The following is a 21,833-nucleotide window of genomic DNA, read 5'->3' on the forward strand; positions in this document are numbered from 1 at the left end:
CAGAGAGGGAGGTAAGTCGTTCCAGGGCACACGGGAATGAGCAGAGCCGGCCCCATCTGTGAGTCCCCAACGAGGGCCCCCCATGACGTCCACCTGCTTCGCTTCACCCTATTTCCTCTAGAACCTTGCTGAATTGAATTCTGTTTCTGGATAGGGAAGAGGCGATGAAAGCCCTTCCTCCCCTTCCCCCTGCCGTGCCTCTGTTTCCCTTCCTCTCTATCACACATGAACTCTAGAGCCAATAACAGTGGCCAACAGTGAGAGATCAAGTAGTGACAGCGAAGGCAGGTTTTATTTGTGAAACTTCTCCCAGGTTCCCTCTGGATCCCAAACAACTTTTGACCTCTGGAAACAGGAACTCATATCTGGGGTTTGCCTCTGGACAGAGACCTCTGAGCTATATAGAAAACCCTCAATCTGACGACATGGTGGTCTGTTGTCTGAGGCTTTTTCTCCACTTGACAGTGGCTCGCTTTGAGGAAGGGTCACAGCAGGCAAGAGGAGAAATGTTACCCTCAGCGCTTCCTGCTCTCCTCGGACCGTTTCTGGGAAGCAGCATACTTGTTCACATTGATTTTTCTAACTTTGCGATATCTCTTATTTACAAAACACCCTAACCTTGCAGTATCTCCTGTTTACAAAAAAAAAGCTACTGACATTTTGGGGAGTTTTTATAGTGAGACTTTGAAACTTTGCTTAGCAGAGTTACGCAAAACGCAAACTGCATAGGGACATTTGGGAAACAGACTGGTAGGTCTGGTTAAAGTGACCTTTTTTGTTTTCTAAAAGCACGTTTGGTTTTCATGACTATTTAAGTCAAGGGCCTGCAGCAGTGTAGACAGTGACAGCAAAAGACTTGGCATTTAGACGTGACCCAGTTGAGAAGAGAGGAGCCCTCCTGCAGCCCTTTCTAACACACAGCACGCACTCAGGGGGTCACCGAGGTGCTGTAGAAACTTCTGGGGCCGTGCCCACCCCACTGACTCTGTTTTAAGTGCTCTGGCTGTGGTCTGGACGAAGGACACGTAGGCTGTTCAAGAGACTGTGCCAGGGTGGGCCTGGCCTTGGACACATTTTAAAAGTACCCCAAGTGATTTTAGCAGGAAGCCAAAAACAATGAGTGGTCAAGTCATTGTTAAAACGTCCCTGCCAATGAGAAGATGTCTGGGCCTCTCCTTCTTAGTGAACCAGCCTCTCACAGAGGGCTCCTGGAGAACACATTTCCACTGCTATCTCAGTCCCGGAAGGCGAATGAAGGTCCCGAAGAGGCTACGCCAGCCCAGTGGGGAATCCCGCCCCGATCCTGGGATCCCTGGGTGAGGCTGCCCAGTCGCGGGCTGGCCTGACCACTGCTGCACCTCCTCTCTCCGCTCCCAGAACCTTGGTCATTTATCTCAAGGGTTCTGAGCATGGCTGGCAAAGACAGCAGTTTAGGTCAACGAGAAACAGAAAAGCACACTACAAGTGGAAACAGCCGCCTCGTGGTTTTGAGCAAAAGAGTCATTCTAGAGTTTTGACCCCTGTCCTATAAAATATAACATTTCCTGAAGAAATTTCCCAACCTGGCGAGGGAAAGGCAAGATCCAGTGTTCCAAATGAAAATTTCATTTCCCACTTCAGTAGAGCAAGAACAAAATCAGGGTAAAGAACCAATACAGATCTAAACTTTGCGGATAGGAAACCTATTCCAGGGTGCAGCTCGTTCAGAATGGCAAGTTTTAAGACAATCACTTTAATGGGGAGTAGGTGTAGGGGGCTCCTGCTGGCTTGGGGCCCTGGCCTTGGTTTTCATGGACCTATCGATCCACTTGAGGAAGTTGGTGACTTTGGTGTAAACTCCATACTTTCCTTTCTGTGCACATCCTTCTCCCCAGCTGACGATGCCAGTGACATAATAGGTTTCCTTGAACTTGGTGACATGGGGGCCCCCACTGTCCCCCTGACAGGCGTCCTCTGGCTTGGCGTCGTAGCCGGCGCAGAACATGTTCGGGGTGATGGTGAATTTGCTGGACAGCTTGCAGGTGTTCCTGTCCACATAGGGCACCTCCAGCATCTTGAGGGTGGTGGACGTGCGGCCTTTCTCGTGGGTGCGCCCGAAGCCGCTCACGATGCCCGTTTTCTGTGTCATGAGCGTTGACTCGGCCCAGTCCTTCTCTGGCAGGCAGGCGGGGGCCACGTTCATGCGGAACGTGATGGGCGTTTTCAGCTTGAGGACGGCGATGTCAAAGTCATAAGTCTCCTTGACGAACTTGTTGTGCTTGATGATCACCTCCACCTCGTGTGCCATCTCGTTGCCTTCTTCCTTTTCCGTGTTCCGTTCACCTGGAGCGTGGCGAGAGCACAATGCTGTGAGCTTAGTCTGGGCCATACATTTACATGTGGCCGCCTTTTTAAAGTAGTTATTATTTTATTCCTGATTAAAAAATGGTATACGATCACTAGAAAAGTTGAAAAATATAGGAAAGCGCAAAGAGGTGAATAAATACGAGTTTTAATTTAACTCTCCAGGGGTAATCATTAGTCACACTTTTTGTTAAAAAAAATATATGTTCAGTACTTCAGCGACTTTCAGTTCATTCATTCAAGGACAGATATTTCCTGCGTATGCATCGTGTGCTGGGGATACCAGGGAGTCTTACGTTCTGGACCCTCACTGTCCAGAGGGCTGCCGCCAGCCATAGGGACAGCTGGGCACTTGAAACATGCAGCTGGTCTGAACTGAGATGTGCTGTGAGTGTCAAATTTCAGGCTTAGAATGAAAAAGAATATTCAAAATAGTTCATAAATAATTTTCAAATTGATTACACATCGAAATGATAATGTTTCAGGGTATATTGGGTTAAATAAGATATATTGCTAAAATTAATTTACCTCTAAACTTTTAAAATGTATAATAGAATGTTTAACATAACTAGAAAATTAAAATTCCATGTGTGGCTCACATTTGTGGCTTGCTTTGGATTTTCATTGGACAACTCTAGAGTCTGATAGAAAAGGACAGACATTATGAAATAATCCTGCAGACAAAAATATGAGAGGTGGAGGGACTCAGTGTTCAGATCGTTGAAGGGGGGGCTCTGGATGCCTTCCCAGAGGAAAGGTCACTGAGAGGAGGCAGATAGTGTTGGGCGTGGACACCCAGAGCCTCAGGAAGGACCATGAGGGAGGAGGTCTGGGCTGCTTCAGGGAAGGCTGCCCTGTCCTCCACTTCCTCCTTCTCCTTTCCTCTTGAACCTCCTCATTCTCCTCCCCACCCCCCACTCCTCATTCTCATCTTCACTCTCCCCCTTCTTGTCCCCTATGCTCTCCTCCTTTTCTTCTTCTGCCCTTCATCTTCCTCCTCTTCCTTCTCTGTGAAACACCCCCAGCCCACGCCTTGGATTCCAGTATTTTATCTAGTGTTTCCATCAAATTTTATCAGTTCTAGTGGTCTCTGAAAATAAGGATGTGATGGTGGGCCCCGCAGGACGGCTGAAGGGTGTAGCACCACTTACCTACCCTCACCTTGAATCTCTTGGCTTGGTGGAGACAGTGAGCTGCGGTGAGTATATAGAATTCATTCAGGATGGTGCCTCCGCAGAACCCCTCGTTCTCCTCATTAATGAGCAGAGCCTGCAACGAGAATGCCAGAGCCAAATAGGTTGAGTCTGACTTTCTGAGAAGAGGAATTTGGAACTTTTAATTCAAGGCTTTCTCCCCATTCCCCCTCCTTCCTGGTCTGTATCAGGGTGTCCCCCTCTTGAAGCTGGTGTGCCTATGTGAGCCTTCCCTTGCTCTCTACCTCCACCTCCTGCTGCCCTTTCTTACAAGAGAAACTGTGGAATGCAAGGTCCCGGCCAGTGCACCCACAGTGCCCACCTGACCACAAAGGCTGTGGGCCAACCTAGCCAGTCCTGCAGACCTTCTGACGGCGTGTCCCGCTGGCCATTCAGATCGGCACCTTGACATGTTCTCTAAGAGGCGGCTCACCATCAACCCCCCGGCACCTTCCCAGCTTCTCCCTGTGCACTTCCTGACTCCACAGCATGGATTTAGGCAGCACCTCGTGCCTTCCGGGCTTTGCTTTATGCACCAGCCAATGGACCAACTTATTCATTTACTCCACAGACATTTGTTTCCAAGCACTGGCTGTTGGGTGGGTGCTGTCACGATTTACCTACGTCTTTCTCCACCTGGATTACAAACTCGCTTCAACAGAAATTAGTCTTTTATTTCTTCTGGATTTGTCACAGCACTCTCTAAAGTGTTATGCACAGAAAAACAATTTTCACTGTGGTAATAACTTTTGTCGTCTTTGTGGCTAATGAATTATACCCCAGATCAGGCAGAAGCCAGTCTTTGGAGAAAATGCTTGCCTAAAGTGGCATGACTTCTGGTTTCTACAACAGTTCAATTATTCAAGCCAATCTCCCACAGGCCATGGAATGCCACCATCAAGGTTAATTTCTTTGGAATCCATGTGGCTACTCCTGTAAAGGATTTTTCTCTCTGATTTGGGATTTGGGAGTGAGGAGTGTTCCACCTGGGAATGGGCAGTGGCAGGGCAAGCGAGGGGCACCACACACAATCCTCTCATTTTCCTTTTCCCCCAAAGAACGAGGCTTACGAATCCAGAGGTGGAGCACTTTTTGTTTTTCCTTTCTCTAGGGCAACTGTCCCTACCCCCTGAGCTGTGGCCTGTTAGGAACTGGGCCGCACAGCAGGACGTGAGGGGCAGATGAGTGAGTGAAGCTTCATCTGTATTTGCAGCCACTCCCAGAGCTAGCATCACCACCTCAGCTCCACTTCAGATCATCAGGCATTAGATTCTCATAAGAGCACTGGTCCCTTGTGCCAAAAAGGTTGGGGACCACTGCTCTAGGTAATTCCACGTCCTCTAAGCAACGGTTATTGGCTGGGGATATGTGTAAATTAATGAAGCAATTAACATCAAATTTTATTATAAGAATTCTTCAAGACATTCCTGACTAGTATGTAATACAAATGCTCCTTGACTTATGATGGATGGAGTCATATCCCAATAAACCCACTGTAAATTGAAAATATCATAAGTTGAAAACGCATTTAGTACACCTAACCTACTGCACATCGCAGCTTAGCCTAGCTGACATAAAATACGCTCAGAACACCATAGCCCAAAACACTAGAAATGCAGTTTGCTGTAGAGTCTCAGTTGTTTACCCTTCGGATCACCTGGCTGACTGGAAGCTGTGGCTCACTCCTGCTGCCTAGCATCATGAGAGGGTGTTGTACCATCTATCGTTAGCCGGGGAAAGGTCAACGTGTATCCCTTTTACACCAACGTAAAGTCGAAAAATTGTAAGTCAAACCATTATAAGTTGAGAACCGTCTGTAGTATTGTTTTTGCTCTTTTTTTTCCCCATAACTTATCAACTCATAATCCAACGTGGGTGGTGAGTAAGGGAGTCAGTCTTTCTAAGACTTGGACACTGACTCTTCATCTTTAAGATGGAGATGAGGCAACCTCCCAACACTGGAACCAGCAGAGCAAGAATCAAGAACCCGACTCATGGAGGAGACCCTCTGGCGAGGACTCTTCTGCCTGAGTGCCTTACCCTGTCCTCTCTGCCCATGAAGCCCCACCCAAAGCCACTCTCAGAGGTCCAAGCAAAACACCTCTGCCCTGTGGGGAGCTTGTCCTATTCATCCCAGTGGAAATTCATTAGAGTCTCACTGGTACCACTTTTGTGGCTTTTATCACACATCAACTTGAATCGTAGTCATTTGGGTGGATCTCTACTCCCTTCCTAGATCTAGATGTCCACATGTCAGAAAGGTAACTCTGATGATTTCATAGCCTACATATGCAACCCTCAATTTTGTGCCTGATGGGTAATAAGTTCTCCGTAAATATGTGTTGGGTAAATGATGACTAGAATGTTGAAATGTCCTTCTCCTGGGTTCTTGATAATTCAAATGCACACCTGTCGTGCAGCTTGGAGGTAAAGGGTGAGCTGAGGTAATTGCTGAAGGTTGGTGGTGGCGCTGGGAATTTTGCTTGTAGGAGAAGTCATTTTGGTTTTGGGCACTAAAAACTTAAGTCCAAGTTAGGCTTTCCAGGTATTATAGAGGATATCCAGTTAAATTTGAATTAAATTAAGAGCAAATAATTTTTAGTATAAGTATGTCCCATGTAATATCTGTAATAGGTTTACATTAAAAATTATTCATCGTTTATCTGAAATTCAAATTTAAGTAGAAGTCCTGTGTTTTTCTTTGCTAAATCTGGCAACCTTAGTCCAAATCAACAATGAAAACTAATACGTGTACTTTTCTCTAAGGTATTATCTGCCTCGTTAAGATCTAGGCGTTTGAGTAAGAAAGTTTACTAAATTAGAAATGAAACAAGGAGAGTACATCTTTCTGCCTCCAGTCAAACAGAAGAGTGAGCAAGGTGTCACCCACCATCAGGGGAGTGAGTGGCCCTCTACCAGCTGACCCAAACTTGCAGCTTAAGCTGGTGCTCCATCTCTCCTTCTACTGCAGGTAGAGGTTTTAGGACTCAAACCCTGGGCACACGGATGGGAATGGGAGGCAAGGGTGGGGTTGGGGCAAAGGCCCAGCCTCTTCTTACTTCAGGCTCCTTCGGCTTCAGAGCTCAAAGCCTGCTAAGGCGCCATGTGTGTGTTTGGGCAGTGTGGGCCCGGCCTCAATGGCTGTGCCTGCAGGACCCAGCCAGGATGGGTCCCCAGTCCAGTTAACTCACCAAGCTCGCTCAGCAATTACCTGCCAGGGACACTCGCCCTCGTTGCATTCCCTCCCGCCCACTATCCGGACGAGACTTCCCCCATCCTCTTCAGGGCTCGGCTCTGTGTTGTTAAAGTCCAGCAGGTGGAAAGGGTCCTTGGTGGGTTGCAGGTCTTTAGGGTCGTACTGCTCCTGCATGTCGGTTTCGGGGGGATCCTTGCTGCTGTGGGAGGCCTGGGCCACTGACCTCTTCCTACGTCCCTCTGTGAGTTTCCCACACGGAAAAGGCTCTGAAAGAAAAACAACAAAAACAGGCGTGGGCCTTCAGCAAAGTGAACATCGCCCTACACTGCACATGTAGTTCACTACACAGCAAAAAGACATGTGAGGCTGGACGGAGGTGGTAACGGGGTGAGATGACCTTGAAAATGCAGGCGGCAAAGACTGAGGAGTGTGCGTGGTAACAGGGAAGGGGTGTGAGGAACTTTTGGGGTACAGAGTGCTCCAAGTTTTGGTAGGGGTTGAGTTATAAGGTGAATGCAGTTGTCACAATGCAGGGAATGTGTACTTCACATTGGTGCACCCCACTGTGCGTCAGTTTTACCTAAATGACAGTGCCGTAGACTCTGACCTCCTGGGTTGACCAGAATGCTGAAGCATCGAAGGGGATGTCTGCAACCTACTTGGAAATGTGTCAAAATAATAAAGCGGCTTGCGGATGAATAGAGGACAGATGTGGAGTAGACAGGTGTGGTGACGTGTTAATGGTAGAATCCAGGTGGGGGCATATGGGTGCTCACTGCCAAACCCTGTCAACCCTGCCGTGTGTTTGAAACATTTCCTAATGAAATGTTGAAAAAAATGTTTTGAGCAAGAGGGACAATGTGTGCAAGCAATCTGAGGCATAAGGAGGAGCACTGGACGTGGCTTTGAATGATAATGTCTAAAAAAACGATAGCTATCCTTAAAACACCAAGCGCAGGGGAGACGTCAGCAAAAGACAAGAAAGCTTCCTTCCTGTGCTATCGCAAACTAAGGAACTGAGGCAGAACGAGGGGGCAGGGCAGGACAGAGGAAGGGAGTGGTGCGGAGGCTGAAGAGATGAGAGACAGGAAAACAGCAGGTCTGAACATGGATGGCTTCTCTCTGCCGCCTTGTGTTTGTCTAACATCGGACAAACAAAACTTACTTCTTTTGACTGTTGTGCGGTCCTGCAGGGCCTGAGGACCTGCCCCCACCCACCACAGTAGACTGGTAAATGTATTAGCTAGCGATACAGAGTTCTTCACCCTACAGTTTGCTAGTTTTTTTGTTAATATTTGTAATCACTGTCCGTTGAAATTCTGAATTAGGAGGTAGTTTACCTGATTTTATTTTCAAACATAAAACTTTATTTTAAATTGATTCATGATTATTCCTGGAATTAAAATAATTTGCCTGTATGTCCTGAGTATACCTCCCATTTTTGAACCAGTTTAAGTTTCGAATCTCCTCACTAATAGAAATGTAAATGACGTCTTTTACTTGTTGGGAGAGTTGATATTAGGTAATTGCAGTCATCCCGGAATGCTTCCATCTCTGGGGGCAGGCCTGGCAGTCTGCATTTCTGCCCCCTTCATTCCCTCTCGTGTTGCCAGAGCTGTTGGTCAGTCAGCGGACCACCCACGCTTTGAGGAGCAAGTTGGGATCACTGTGAGAAGTACATTAAGAGAAAGGAGTGGCCTCTCAGAACCTCTGGCCCGAGGTCAGCCTTGAAGCAGGGGGAGAACTTCCTACTGTGTGTGAGATCCGGACTCTCTCACACCAGGGACCTGGCCTGTCACACAGCCCCTTTATAGGTCTTGCCCTCTGTGAGTTTCCAGGCCAGACTCTTTTTACTGAGGAAAAGAAGAAATAAACTTGGTTAACATTGGGGCCCGCATAACCTAAATCAGTTCTCGAGGCTCCTTGGTCTCCCCGTAGGCCAATCCACCCTCTCCCCAGCTTCACAGCTCTAACAGTCAGGCCTGCACTGCCCCTCACTGGCCTGCAGTCTCACCTCAGTCCACTGGAACTTCTGCTCCTGCCCTTCCCAGAGCAACAAAACACACCTTCTTCCACTGATTACATAGTTACTTAGGGTTTGCTATGAGCCAAGCACTGTGCAAAGGGCCCTCCATGAATTATCCCCTTACATTTTCACATTCACTAAGCAGTTAGGTTATATCGTTGGTTCCATTGTTCAGGTGGCTGACAGAAACAGTGAGTCTGTTTCCAAACTGCTTGGCGCACCCGGGATGCTCCAGCTGTCCCTCTCACCAGCACTGGCACATGCCTCGCTGGTCTAGAGATGGCTGGCCTCTCCGGCTTAGGGAGCCCTGCTGGGGCAGCCTCTTGCTTCTCCTACCTATAGAGATGCAGGACTTGCCATTGTCGTCCAGGATGTACCCACTGGCACAGGAACACACCACAGAGCTCTGCTCCTCGCTGCAGAAGTGGTCACAGTCTCCGTTGTCCAGGCTGCAGAATTTTCGTGTGCCTATGAGACAGGCATATTGACTTTCAGGACAGACCCGGGAAACTGAGGCTGCAGCTGGCTGGGAGGATGGACAGCAGCACCAAGGAGACAACACCAACCAGTCAGGCCCACAGAGGACCATCGGGCAAAAGCAAAGGGCCAGAGTCAGGCGGCCGATGCAAATCGGCTGGTCACAGTGCAAAAAGGATGGGCTGCCCAGACCAGGCTGGAGGGGTATGGGGACCATGCCTCTCCACATGCTCTTCTCACTGCCCCAGTGCCTCCTCAGCTTATATGGGGGAAACCATGGCATCCACTCAGGGGGAGAGCTGAGTGTCTGCCAGGTTCTGGGCACTAGACTTCCAGAAGGTCCTTAAGTAACCTGAGCATGCCCAGTGGGGGCCCTGGAGGCTGGGGGCAGGTTCTTAAGTTCAGCCCTAAAAAGGCCCATGAGTGTTGACCAGAATGGATGGGCTGCCTGCAGGAGGGTGGGCTTTGGGGCCAGATGCTCTGGAGGAGCCTGGCAGAGGGGCCAGAGGTCCACCCACTCTGAAGCTACAGGATTCCCTGTGGAATAAGGGCCCTAGGGCCTGGGGTCCAGGATTCAGTGCAGCAGGAAGGAGAAACAGACGGTGCACATCTTGAGTTGCAGACTGGCCCTTCCATCACTTGCTGTGTATTTTGGGCAAGTTATTTAAACCCATAGGACTCAGTTTTCCTCACTTGTAAAGTGGTGAAGGTCATCTATCTCACAGGATATCCTCACAGGTCATATGAAACTCTTGGTGCAGTGCCCACATAGGGCTGGCTGTAGCTCCTTCAGACAAGGCCAGGCCAAGTGCATCCCCCACAGTCTGGCAGGTCTGACTAAGCCAGAATCACCCATTTGCTTCCACTGAACATCTAACTCTACACTCACATCAGTGATGCCATCTTGGCAATTTACTTTACACTCTACATTTGGGTTTGGATGAAAAAAACAATTACGTTGTAAAGACCAATATTAATGGAATTTTAGAAAACATTCACAATGGCTCTGCGGTCAGCCAAAAAGGTGTACAGGGGTGGCAGCTCTGGACTTGGGGTGAATAATATGTAATTGGTATTCTAGTTGGGGAAAATTCCAAAGTAATCCAATTAAAGAGCACATTCTAAAGATTATATATTAAGTAATTTTTTTAAAAAAGCAAATCTTTCTTTTTAGGGAAAATTGGTCTAATACTAACTTAATTTTTATTAAAAAATTAATCAGCATATTAAGAAAACTCTTCATGACTTTTCCTTCCAGAATTAACTAAAGGTATCAAATTTTTATAATTGGACAATCCTGAACATTTAATATTAACATTTGCACTGGCAAACGTAAGTGAAAGGTGGTGATTCAGAACCATTGCCCAAGACCACAAGGGATGTAAGGAGCAGCGATAAGGGATATATTCTACTCTAAGGAGAAGAAAGTCAGTTCTCATTTCTATGTTAATGGGTCATGTGCGTCATTACCGTTCCACGGTCTCTCTCGGAGGAAGAGAAGTGACTGTGTATCTCATTGTATCCCAAAACTGAGTGGGTTGTATGACACGTTTGGGGCTTTTATTGTTGTGGGCTTTTTTTTTTTTTTTTTTTTTTTTTTTTGCTGTTACTACAATGGCACATTATAATGGAGCACAGAGTTTAAATTAGAAGTAATGTGAGATTCTTTCCTTGGGCATTTTAGCTTTTCCCTCTTTCCCACCTTTGATTCTTCAGGTAACTCAGGCTTGAATGTATACCAAGAAGAGGAACTCACGTAATTCACAGTTTTTGCCTTCGTAGTCTTCTGAACAGGTGCACGTGTATTCCCCAAGGCCGTCTTTACATACTCCCTGATTCTGGCAAGGATTGCTTTCACACTGGTCGCCATCTGCAAAGAAAATATTTGGAAACCAAAGCTTGTGAGCAATTTCCATTATCATGGAAATGGCTTTGCTGTGTTGAGCTTGGCACACATTTTTCAGATTACTTGAGCTAACTTGGAATTCTGGTTTCTCTGAAAAATTCCTCCTATCTGAACTTCCTCATCTTTTGTGGCTATGTGTACATGATACCCTTATCTAACTGGATCATTGACTGAACTTTCCACTTTTTGCTGAAATGTTTGGTAATGTTTTTGCATTAGAGTGAGGAGCTCTGGGCTGTTAACCACATGGGACCACCTGGAAGGATGGAAGATAGGTGATTATCTGACACTCACTTCTGGGCTGAGCATTGACAAGAGGGATGTTCAGGTTCCTCTTTCGAAATGCTCTGGGGGTAAAATGGGAATGCAGAGACTACCGTCTAGCCCTAACATGGACTTTACATTTCTCGGTGCATTTGTGCAACCTAATTTGGATATGAGTTCAATTATCATTTTGAAAAATTTGAATACTGTTACCGGAATGAAAACATACCATTTGATTATATACCAATGATTAATAACAATGAAAACATACCAATGGTTAATACCATTTCAGATACTATAGACATTTATCCAAGGTGGATACCATATTCGAGAACCCAATCTTTTTGGTTCTAACTAACATACTTGGATTTAAAATATTATCAACAAATTTGGTTTCCTCAAATGAGAATGAACTGATTTAAAACTATATTTAATAACAAAACCAAAATTAGTATAAAGTTATAAAAATATTTTATAATAACTGTTATGAAAACACTAAGAGGAGAAAAGTATTAAATAAGTAAGATCTGAACAGGAATGGAAAGGAAATTTAGGAAGCCATTTTCAAAATTCTAATACAATCTCTTCCAATTCAAATAGCCTAATGAACCTCTTTCTTTTAAGATTAAAATAGAAAACATCTCACCTTTGTATTTATTCCAGAATTCATTCTAAAAGGGGGAAAAGATTTTAAAAATGCATTAGAGAAAACACAGACATTTATACCAATAGCAACCATAACCTAGTTACTCAACCTGAAGAGCATACTTTCCCAAACAGAGTTCATTTTCTGAAACAAATTGCTCTAGAAGTTATTCAATCTAAAAGGGAAAGTTTTTTTTAGATGTTCTGCATCTATACAGATGTGGTTTCAATCATCTCAAATGCACCATCTCTGTTGCCTATTAAAAATTTGTTTTAAAGTTAATCACCAAGAAATGAATTGCACTAAAAATGGTTTTCTGTGTTTGCTACCCCAAGCTGATCAATGAATGGTTTTTAGCTGAGATATCTGGGACAAAGATTTGAAAAAAGATTGAATGCTTGGTGAATAATCTCATTATAATTTAAAATGGTAATTGATAATTAGTTTAAAATGGGCATCAAGAATCCATATTACACTAAAAAAAGCATTCATAGCCTTCAAAATGTTTTGCTGTCTCTAGTAGCTTGACTAGTGTTCCCCCCGCCCCCACCCCACCAAATTCAGGTGTAATCTCAAAATGTGACCTTAATTAAAAATAGGGTCTTTGTTGATGTAATTCAGATATCGATCGAGATGTGACCACACTGGATTAGAGTAGACCCTAAATCAATGACAGTGTCCTTATTAGAGACAGAAAAGGATGCACAGAGACACGCAGAGAGGAGACCATGTGAAGATGGAAGCAGAGATCGGAGTGATGCATCTACAAGCCAAGGAATGGCAAGGACTGATGGCAGCCCCTGGAAGCTAACAGAAAGGCGTGGGACCTAGTCTTCCTCAGATCTTCCAGAAGAAATCAACCCTGGTGACACCTTGCTGTCAAACTTGTGGTCTCCAGAACTGTGAAAGAATAAATTTCTGTTATTTTAAGGCACACGGTTTGTGATTTTATTTTACTTTTTTTTGTCTTAAGATGGAAGTTTTGATTATCAATTTATGACCTTTCTTTCCAGTGAAAACATTTAATGCTATTATTTTCCCTATAAGCACTATTTTAGCTCCATCCCACAGATTTTATGTTGCATATTCATTTTTTTTTCAGTTGAAAAAATTTTCTAACTTCCCTTGAGACTTCTTCTTTGGCCCACAGATTATTTAGAAGTGTGTTGTTTAATTTCCATGTACTTGGAAATTTTCCTGTTATTTTCCTTAATTTCATTAAGGTCAGATAAAATATTTTATATGATTTCAACCTTTTAAATTTGTTAAGGTGTGTTTTATAACACAGGATATGATCTATCTTGTGGAAAATTTTGTAAATGCTTGGAAAGAAAGTGTATTCTGATGTTGTTGAGAATCCTATAAAAATCAATAAGATTCAGGTCAAGTGCTGTCCAGAGAACTGGAGGAAAAAAATGGTAAACACAATTCTATGGTACTTTGATTTCTAATCTTCTTCAATCACTACTGCTATTTACTTCTCAGGGACCTCAGATGGCTGCTCCATGCATTCTGTACAGGATTTGTAGCTGTATTCAGTGGGAGAGACAGGGTGAAGTGTGCTTTCTCCGTATTACTTGGAACTAGAACTTGCTGATAACCTTTGATTCAGTAATCATTCTCTGGAGCACCTATTCTTAGAAGATAATCCAGAAGAAATATATGTGTTTTCATAAAAGCCATATAAAATAGCTTACATGGTCAAAACATAAAAGAGTAAATGTGTCCATACAATAAAATATAATTTAACTCTTTAAAATTCTGAGTGTGGTAGCTATTTAGAAGTAAAAAGAATGTTTGGGAAATGATGCTGAGGAAAAAGGTAGAACACGAACTTGGATTGACATGACGATTATTTTTATTATTATTATTTTTAATATATAAATGTATTTATTTCGATTAGTTTCAAGTATACAGTTCATTGGTTAGACATCTATAATGTTCATAAAACTATCCCTGCAATTGCTCCCTCCCTCTCCTGGCCCTCCACTTAACCATCGTATTAATGATACCTGCATTCCCTCTGTCATGCTCCCCATACCCAACTATCAATTACTAATTTGGACTTCTTTAACCCTTCACCCCATTCTCTCAGCCTCCCCACCCCTCCTCTCTGTCTGTCACCAAATTGTCCATTATATTTGTGAGTCTGTTTTTGATTAATTTGTTCTTTTTATTCCTTAGATTCCACATATAAATGGAATCATATGGTATTTATCTTTCTCTGTCTGACTTATTTTACTCAGCATAATAACCTCTCTCTAGGTCCATCCATGTCATTGAAAATGGTAGGATTTCATTTTCTTTTAAATTTATTATTATTATGTATGCCTATAGCACCTGGTCTTTCTAGGTGGTCTCCCATCCAAGTACTAATCAGGCCCGACTCTGCTTAGCTTCCCAGACCAGACATTGGGCTTATTCAGGGTAGCATGCCGGTAGAACATGGACTCTGGCTGCACTGGAGCATGAACCCAGGACCTTCTGCATGTAAAGCAGATGTGTTAACCGCTATACTATGGAACCACATCCAGGATTTCATTTTTTTTTAATGGCTGAGTAATATTCCGTTATATATATAAACCATAATTTCTTTATCCAATTGTTGATGGGCATTTAAGTTGCTTCCATATCTTGGCTATTATAAATTGTGCTGCCATGAATCTTGTAGTGAATAGATATTTATGAATTATTGTTTTGGTTTTATTTTTATAAAGGTATATCCATTTTTGATTTTTTGAGGAACCTCCATACTGTTTTCCATAGCGGCTGTACCAGTTTGCAATCCCACCAACAATGTATGAGGGTTCCGTTTTCTCCACATCCTTGCCAACACTTTTTTTTTTTTTGATTTATTGATGATAGCCATTCTGGCAGGGGTGAGGTGATATCTCATTGTGGTTTTAATTTGCATTTCTCTGATGATTAGTGACCTTGAGCATCTTTTCATATGTCTGTTAGCCATCTGTATTTCCTCTTTGGAGAAATATCTGTTCAGGTCTTCTGCCCATTTTTGAATTGGATTGCTTTTTTGTTGTTGTTGAGTTGTGTAAGTTCTTTATAAATTTTAGATATTAACTTCTTATCAGATGTATCATTAGCGAATATCTTCTCCCACATAGTCAGTTGTCTTTTTGTTATGTTGATGGTTTCCTTTGCTGTACAAAAACTTTTTAGTTTGATGTAGTCCCATTTGTTTATTTTTTCTTTTGTTTCCCTTGCCCAAGGAGATATATCTGAAAATAAATTCTTGTTAGCAATATTAGAGTTTACTGCCTATGTTTTCTTCTAAAAGTTTTATCGTTTCGGGTCTTACATTTAAGGCTTTAATCCATTTTGAGTCTATTCTTGTATGGCCCAGCTTCTTTTTTCCCCATGTATCTGTCCAATTTTCCCAACACCATTTATTTAAGAGACTGTCTTTACCCCATTTTATATTCTTACCTCCTTTGTCATATATTAAGTGAGCGAATAGGCGTGGATTTATTTCTGGGCTCTCTATTCTGTTCCTAATCTTTTGCAGAAAAGATTTCTGAGTCACACAACTTACAATTACTATTTTCTAGATAGAAGTGCCAACCATTGTGCTTTCCAATGTATTAGTGGTTGCCACATTCTCCTTATCTTCAGATTTCATGGCAGAAAACAGAAGTACTTCTTTAATGTTACTGGAGTCTGTGAGAAGCATGGGGATGCAGTTGATGTCCACGCCACGGCCAGCCGTGGGTTTTCTATGATGGTATAAAACTTTTCATCTATGAACATGGTCTCCTCATCATCACCGGTTTTGGCCTGTTCTTTAAAAAGCTGCTTGCTGCTTCACAGAACTATTTTCCTTACTATAAGGACTGCACACTTCCTTCTTCATGATGAAAAGCTCAAAGTGTTCAGTGAGACCCAGAGTGGTCCATTTGGCCAAAGATCTCATTATCTGTGGGTGATCACATATGAATGTGGGACTGCTGCAAGTCACTTTCATCAACTCTCCGACAAGCTTATCGAAGAGTCTGGCTATGGTCTGAGGTAGAGGACATTCAATAGCTTTTGCCACACAAATGTTAAGAATTTTCTAGTTTCTTCAGTTCTGAAGAGGTTACCTTCTGACAGCTTCTGGTGCATTAGTTTCTCCCATGTCTTTCTCAAGTTCTTCTACCATGCTGACTCTCTGGAAGGCTGGGGTGAGGTGAATCTCAGGTGCGGCCTTCTGGATCACCTGGATGGTAGGTGATCTTATAACTGTCTGTAATATGCTTTACTATCCCTGATATAATCTCTAGGATTTCATGAGATCATAATAATTAGCAGAGGCCACGTAAGACTCACAAGTAGTGAATTAAAGTCAAGTCATTTGTAATTGGCGACCAGTTTCACAAACCTGGACAATGCCACTGTCCACCACCAGCATCTTATGGTAGAGTTCTAGGGAAATTCTTATATAAGTTCATGTCCAGTTTATTGTGGTAGGTGATGACAAATGTGGCCAATAGCTCCCCTTGAGATAAAGTTCATCATAGGAATTTCAATGTCTGGAATCCCAACTTAACCAAGAAACTTCTTATATATGTGATTTTCTTAGTGTGGATGACAAATTTCTTCTTCACAAAGTCATTCAGATTCAAGCCCAAATATTTCCAATGATATTGTGTTTCCTTGCTTTTGAAGCCAAAGGGAGAATAAGGTGACCTATGTGAGCAAGGATGCAGTAGTGTGATTTTGTGGAGAATGATGCTCAATAAATCCTTCTTGGTTTGTCTAGAATATTCCTGAAATCCAATTATGTCTCCCTGAAGCAGTTTTTAACACGAATAAATTCTTCCAATTTAAATTCCATGAATTGGCCATGACTTTTAACTTGACATGTTCCAGAAGAGCACAGGAAATGAGCTTCCTCCAGCTTTTCTGTCATGGGTTCTACCACCTGGCTTTAAGGCAATGTTGGTGAGGTGGTCACCAGGGCACAGGGAGTGAGCAGGAGTCCATGTGGAGCCTATGTGGTGTGGGTCTTCCCAGCACCTAGCATCTGGTGGATATTTGACTGGCAGAGCTGTCTCTCATGGAGCTGGAGCTCTTGCTTGGCCTCCTTCTCTGTTACTCTCAGCTTTCAGGCGTCTTCAGCAATTTCTTGTCCACCATCCACTGTCACCTCAGGGTGGTCACCTTTATCCAAGGGCCCGACCCAAGGTGGATGAAGCCCATTCGTGGCTTTCAGGGCAGGGATCGAGACCCTGTCTATTCCAGGGATGAGGGGGTGGGTGCCTTTGGAGCTGTTTTATGCATGGTACTGGGCCTTGGAGCCCAGTGTCCCTCCTGTGTTTGTGGGCCAGGTGCTCTTTGGGATGCAACTCAGGTGCCCAGCATCCAATATGGTGGTGGCCATGGATTTGGTCAAAAATCCAATGGGCCCCATGTCTCTACGTGCATGGCCCAGTCCTAGGGAGGTATTGGCTGAGGCCATGAATAATTTTAAAATAAACTTTTAACGTTTTAGAACTGATTTAATGATATCTTCAGAAGTTCTTATAACTCCTGTAACTGACTTCAGGCCGTATCTTCCTCTAAGCTTTCCCGCCTGTGAAATAAGCTGATGTGCCTCACTTGGCGGGTGAGGAGACAGGAACGAATGCTACTGCAAGCGGTAGAAGGACTCACGGTCTCTCTACGCTCCACACCATTAAGTCCCTGCTGGGCTGCTCTCTTCTCGCGCCAGAGGCCACAGCACGGAAGGGCACGCAGTGGCAGCCTGGCATGGGCTACACTGGCAGCCTCCAATAGAGGGGTAACCAGGGCAAGCCAGCAGCCCCATTCTGGCCCAGCATAGTGCAGAACTGGTCTCCCTGCCTCACCAGCCCTTACCGTACTCTCGATGTTCTCAAAGACTTCTCGTGCCTCTTCGTAGGAACACGTCTCCTCCCAACACTCTCTTTCAAGGTTTCCTTTCTTCAGCTCTTCTAGAAACGAATTTGCCCTCCGGATCCTCTCCAGGACAGTGTGGGCACGCTCCCGGTTGATGAACACTAGAAGAGAGGGAGGATACAAAGTTGAAAGTTCCTTATCAAACTACCTACTCTCTCCCCAGCCTGTAGTATCATGTCACCTCTGAGCTGCAAAAGGCTGAAAATTCTCTTTTTTCATGGACGAACGCAGCTGGGAAAAAAATGCCCATCTCCCTCATGACTACTCCATGAGTCACGGTATAAGACACATGTTCTAGATCCACACATCCTTCTCTGGAGAAGCTAACACATCCTGTCCAGCCAACTCACCAGCCTCCCTGCACATTCACACCCAGCTTTACATGGGTAACTCAAACCCTCTTTCCTGAGCTCTCCCTTCCCAGAGTGGTTCCTGGTCACACTCACCCTCCTCTCCAGGCTACTCCACTCTGTGCTTTGGCTCCGCATGTACCCCTCCACCGCCAGCCCCATGCTGAATCCCACCCACTCTGCAAGGTCTCAGCTGAGTTAAGTGGGGAGTCATGATACCGTTTTTTTTTTTTAAATTAAGTTTATTAGAGTAACATTGGTTAATATAATTACGTAATTTTCAGATGTATATTATCATTTGACATCTGTATATTCTGTTGTGTGTTTACCATCCAAAGTCCAGTTTCCTTCAGCTGCCATATATTTGATCCCCTTTACCACTTCACCCTCCCCCTAAATCCTATATTTAACCCCTTTTACCCTGTCTACCTACCCCCTCCTCCTCCACTCCACTAGTAACCACTAGTCTATAGTCCTCTGGTAACCACTAGCCTATAGTCCATGTCCATCATTCTCTGTTTGTTTGTCCTGCTCAATTGTTGCTTTTAGGTTTATATCCCACATATAAGTGATATCATGTGATTTTCAACTTTTTCTGTCTGGCTTATTTCGCTTAGCCTGATTATCTCGAGGTCCATCCATGTTGATCATGATCTACAATTAAAAGTATGATTTATGTGAAGTCCCAGGACACACAGAAACACAATTAAAACACAAGTTTTAAGAAATAGTACTTACTACAAAATTTTCTGCTTGATTCTGTTCTATGTCATTAAAAAACCTGCTAAATTGATTCCATGATTCACAAACGAGTCATGACCAGCCAGTTAAAATGTCTCGAGTCAGAGAGTCTCTGGACCCTCCCTCTGGTGTGTGTCTACGGTTGAATCGTCCCCATTTCACCAGCAGAGTCTTCTCTCTCTCTCTCTCTCTCTCTCTCTCTCTCCTTTACTCTTTTCACTGTGACACAGGAGAGTTTCAGACGCTTTTCTTCGCCCTCTGCTCTACCTTCTCTGTTTTCCCCCTGAAGAATTTAGAGATTTAGAGCCTTATCGTAATAAAAACTCTCCAAGTTATTTCCAGTCTCAACCTTCCTCCTGAGCTCTCTGTTTTCGACTCTCTCCCCATGACGGGTGTCTCCCCTTATCTCAGAACTCCAAACTCCCTATGTTCAGAGCTAAAAAACAGGACTGTAGAATCGAGAGGCTTAGAGTTTCAAATATATCTTGGTCACTTATTACTTAATATTAGCAAATGGGAATTACAGTACATATCTATGTCTTGGAATTGTTTTAAAGACTGTATATTACTCCTAGTGTTCAGTTTGGTACACATTAGATGCTTAGTAAAGGTTAGGTTCATTCCTACTTCACATTACGTTTCCTTCCAAATTCCGTTTATAATCCCAACAACGCCAGACTCACATTTCTTATTTGTGGCCTCCTCCCCCTACTACTCCAAGTATCTGCTCCACTACGGAGAGCTTGCTTTAGAATACAACCTACACATTGGTTTCTTTCCTGTTAGGCTTTTAATCCTGTCTTCACTTTTCACCACTTTCTCATCTCCCATAACACCCGTCTGGGTCTCCTCTGTCTGCTCCTCATTGTTCCTGTCCTTGCGCTTGATTCAGGGTGCAGACAAGCCCCAGGATCTCCCCAGGGGTGATGCCGCCTCTGCTCTCCCCTTTGGCTTTGCTCTGCTTCTCCCTTTCCTGAGCCTTTCCTCTTTAGACAGGCCCCAGGGTCCTGGAAGGTACAGAGATCCCTGTCTGTCCAGCCTCGAGTTGGGCAGCACCTTCCCCCGGCTGAGCCAGCCTGTGGATGGTGATACTGGCTTCTCCCTCATTCTCTCCCCTTCCATGGAAACTTCTCTCTCGTGACCCCCTTGCATGCCTCTCCCCCCAGCTCAGTTTGGCAGGAGGGGCAACTTCTCCGTCTCTGCCCACCACCTCCCTCTTCTCTTCCTCTCTCTCCATCTCCTTCCCTGTCTGTCTTCTGTCTCTGTTTCTCTCTCTGTCTCTGTTTCTCTGTGTCTCTCTCTTTCTCTATCTTTGTCTATCTCTGTCTCTCTGTCTGTCTCCTCCTTTCTCTGTCTATGTGTTTCTATCTATCTATCTATCTTTGTGACCTGTAACCCATGGTCTGACTCTCCACCCACAGGGTAGCACACCTGGCCCTAAGCTATCTTTGGCTGAGACCACCAAGCCTAGCTGTCTCATGCCAGCCTTTGATGTGGGAAGGGCACCCACCATCTAGGTTCAAGGGCATTATCCCAACTCCCTACACTCCCTCCTCCTCCGTGGGGGCCACCTCTGTTGTCTGTAGGTCAAGGGGTGCTTACCACTTCCTCCTGGCACTAAGAGGCCAGCCAGGGAGGCGCCGAGCAGGATGTGGAACAGCAGGCCTGCCATGGTGGGGCCTAGGGCAGCGTCTTTGTCCCAGCCGTGACAGGCCTCTGGGGCAAGGTTCACTCACCCTGGCTTCAGGGTGGCTGATTGTCCTTCTGCTTATCACAGCCTCCTGATTGGAGCCTGGGACTGCTGGAGGTTGGGGGTAGGGGCAAGTGACTACACTGGGCGCATTGTCGCCTGGCCTGTGCACCCCTGGGGAGGTCCCTGTCTAACCTCGTTCTTGTCAGTATTTATATCCAGAGGGACCTGCTGCTGGTATAGGAACTTTTTGTTTTAAGAGAGTAAAAATATCATTTTATTTCAGACATTTATGTGTAGCTCTCATTTATCCTTACTACCATGATGAAAGCTAAGTATCATTTTCCCCATCTTTTCTCCAGAACAGAAAACTGGTGCAATGTCTGTGGTACATGTAGGATTTTCCTGCCTTTCCCTTGTTCTGAAATGTTCCTTCTGCTCAAGGATGTCTCTCTCCAGGTGGTGTCAGGTGGGGTCTCACAGAGGGTCCAGTGCCTGCGATTCATCTGCATGTCAGGCTTGTACCCCTCACTCCCAGCAATCAGGGGCTCCAGGATCCTTCCGTGCCGCATGGTTCGTTGTGCACAGGCTCTCACACATACTTTCGGGAGGATACCCCTTGCCCAACGTGCCTGGAGGGGCCTGCTCTCCTGGAATCCCTATGCGATCTGCTGACCATGGACAAATTGGCTGAGGTTGAGAGGGGGTGTGCCAGGAGCTGCTGCTGGGTATGTCAGGAGGTGCACGGCTTTTCCTGACAACAGCTTCGCCATGCTTACTTTATTGTGGGTCAGGTGGAGGTGGAGGGGAGGATGAGCCCAGAGTCAGAGGCCTCACCGTGAAGTCCATTGTTCGCTTATGCGAAGCTCAGTACGGGTCACCTGGGAGAGAACGTGCAGGGTGGCATGGTGCCTGCAGACCCGGAGTGGGAGGAGCGTCATTATCCAGCCCCTGCATCCTGGCTCCTGCTCCTTATTCCTCTTATGCAGCGCCAGGAAATGTGGAGGGCATTGTTTCCAGGGAACCCCAGAGTCTTGCTGCTTTGCTCGCATCCCGGGGAGATTCCAGAACTCGGAGTTGTGTCTCCT

General features: G+C 44.9%; 1 protein-coding gene and 1 pseudogene across 1 annotated transcript; both read right to left on the reverse strand.

Moving 5' to 3' along the window:
• Positions 1-1,589: 1,589 nt before the first annotated feature.
• On the reverse strand, positions 1,590-20,790 carry F10 (coagulation factor X). Its single transcript, XM_016151920.2, has 8 exons — positions 20,658-20,790; positions 17,905-18,065; positions 12,052-12,076; positions 10,992-11,105; positions 9,095-9,226; positions 6,748-6,998; positions 3,495-3,612; positions 1,590-2,322 (listed from the first exon to the last, which is right to left on the reverse strand). The coding sequence occupies exons 1-8, from the start codon at positions 20,725-20,727 to the stop codon at positions 1,733-1,735; spliced, it is 1,461 nt and encodes a 486-aa protein (XP_016007406.2). The 5' UTR covers positions 20,728-20,790; the 3' UTR covers positions 1,590-1,732.
• On the reverse strand, positions 15,483-17,854 carry LOC107514356 (annotated as a pseudogene).
• Positions 20,791-21,833: the final 1,043 nt, after the last annotated feature.

This window comes from Rousettus aegyptiacus, unplaced genomic scaffold, assembly GCF_014176215.1.
Source record: "Rousettus aegyptiacus isolate mRouAeg1 unplaced genomic scaffold, mRouAeg1.p scaffold_m13_p_11, whole genome shotgun sequence".
In the NCBI taxonomy this organism is placed as follows: domain Eukaryota; kingdom Metazoa; phylum Chordata; class Mammalia; order Chiroptera; family Pteropodidae; genus Rousettus; species Rousettus aegyptiacus.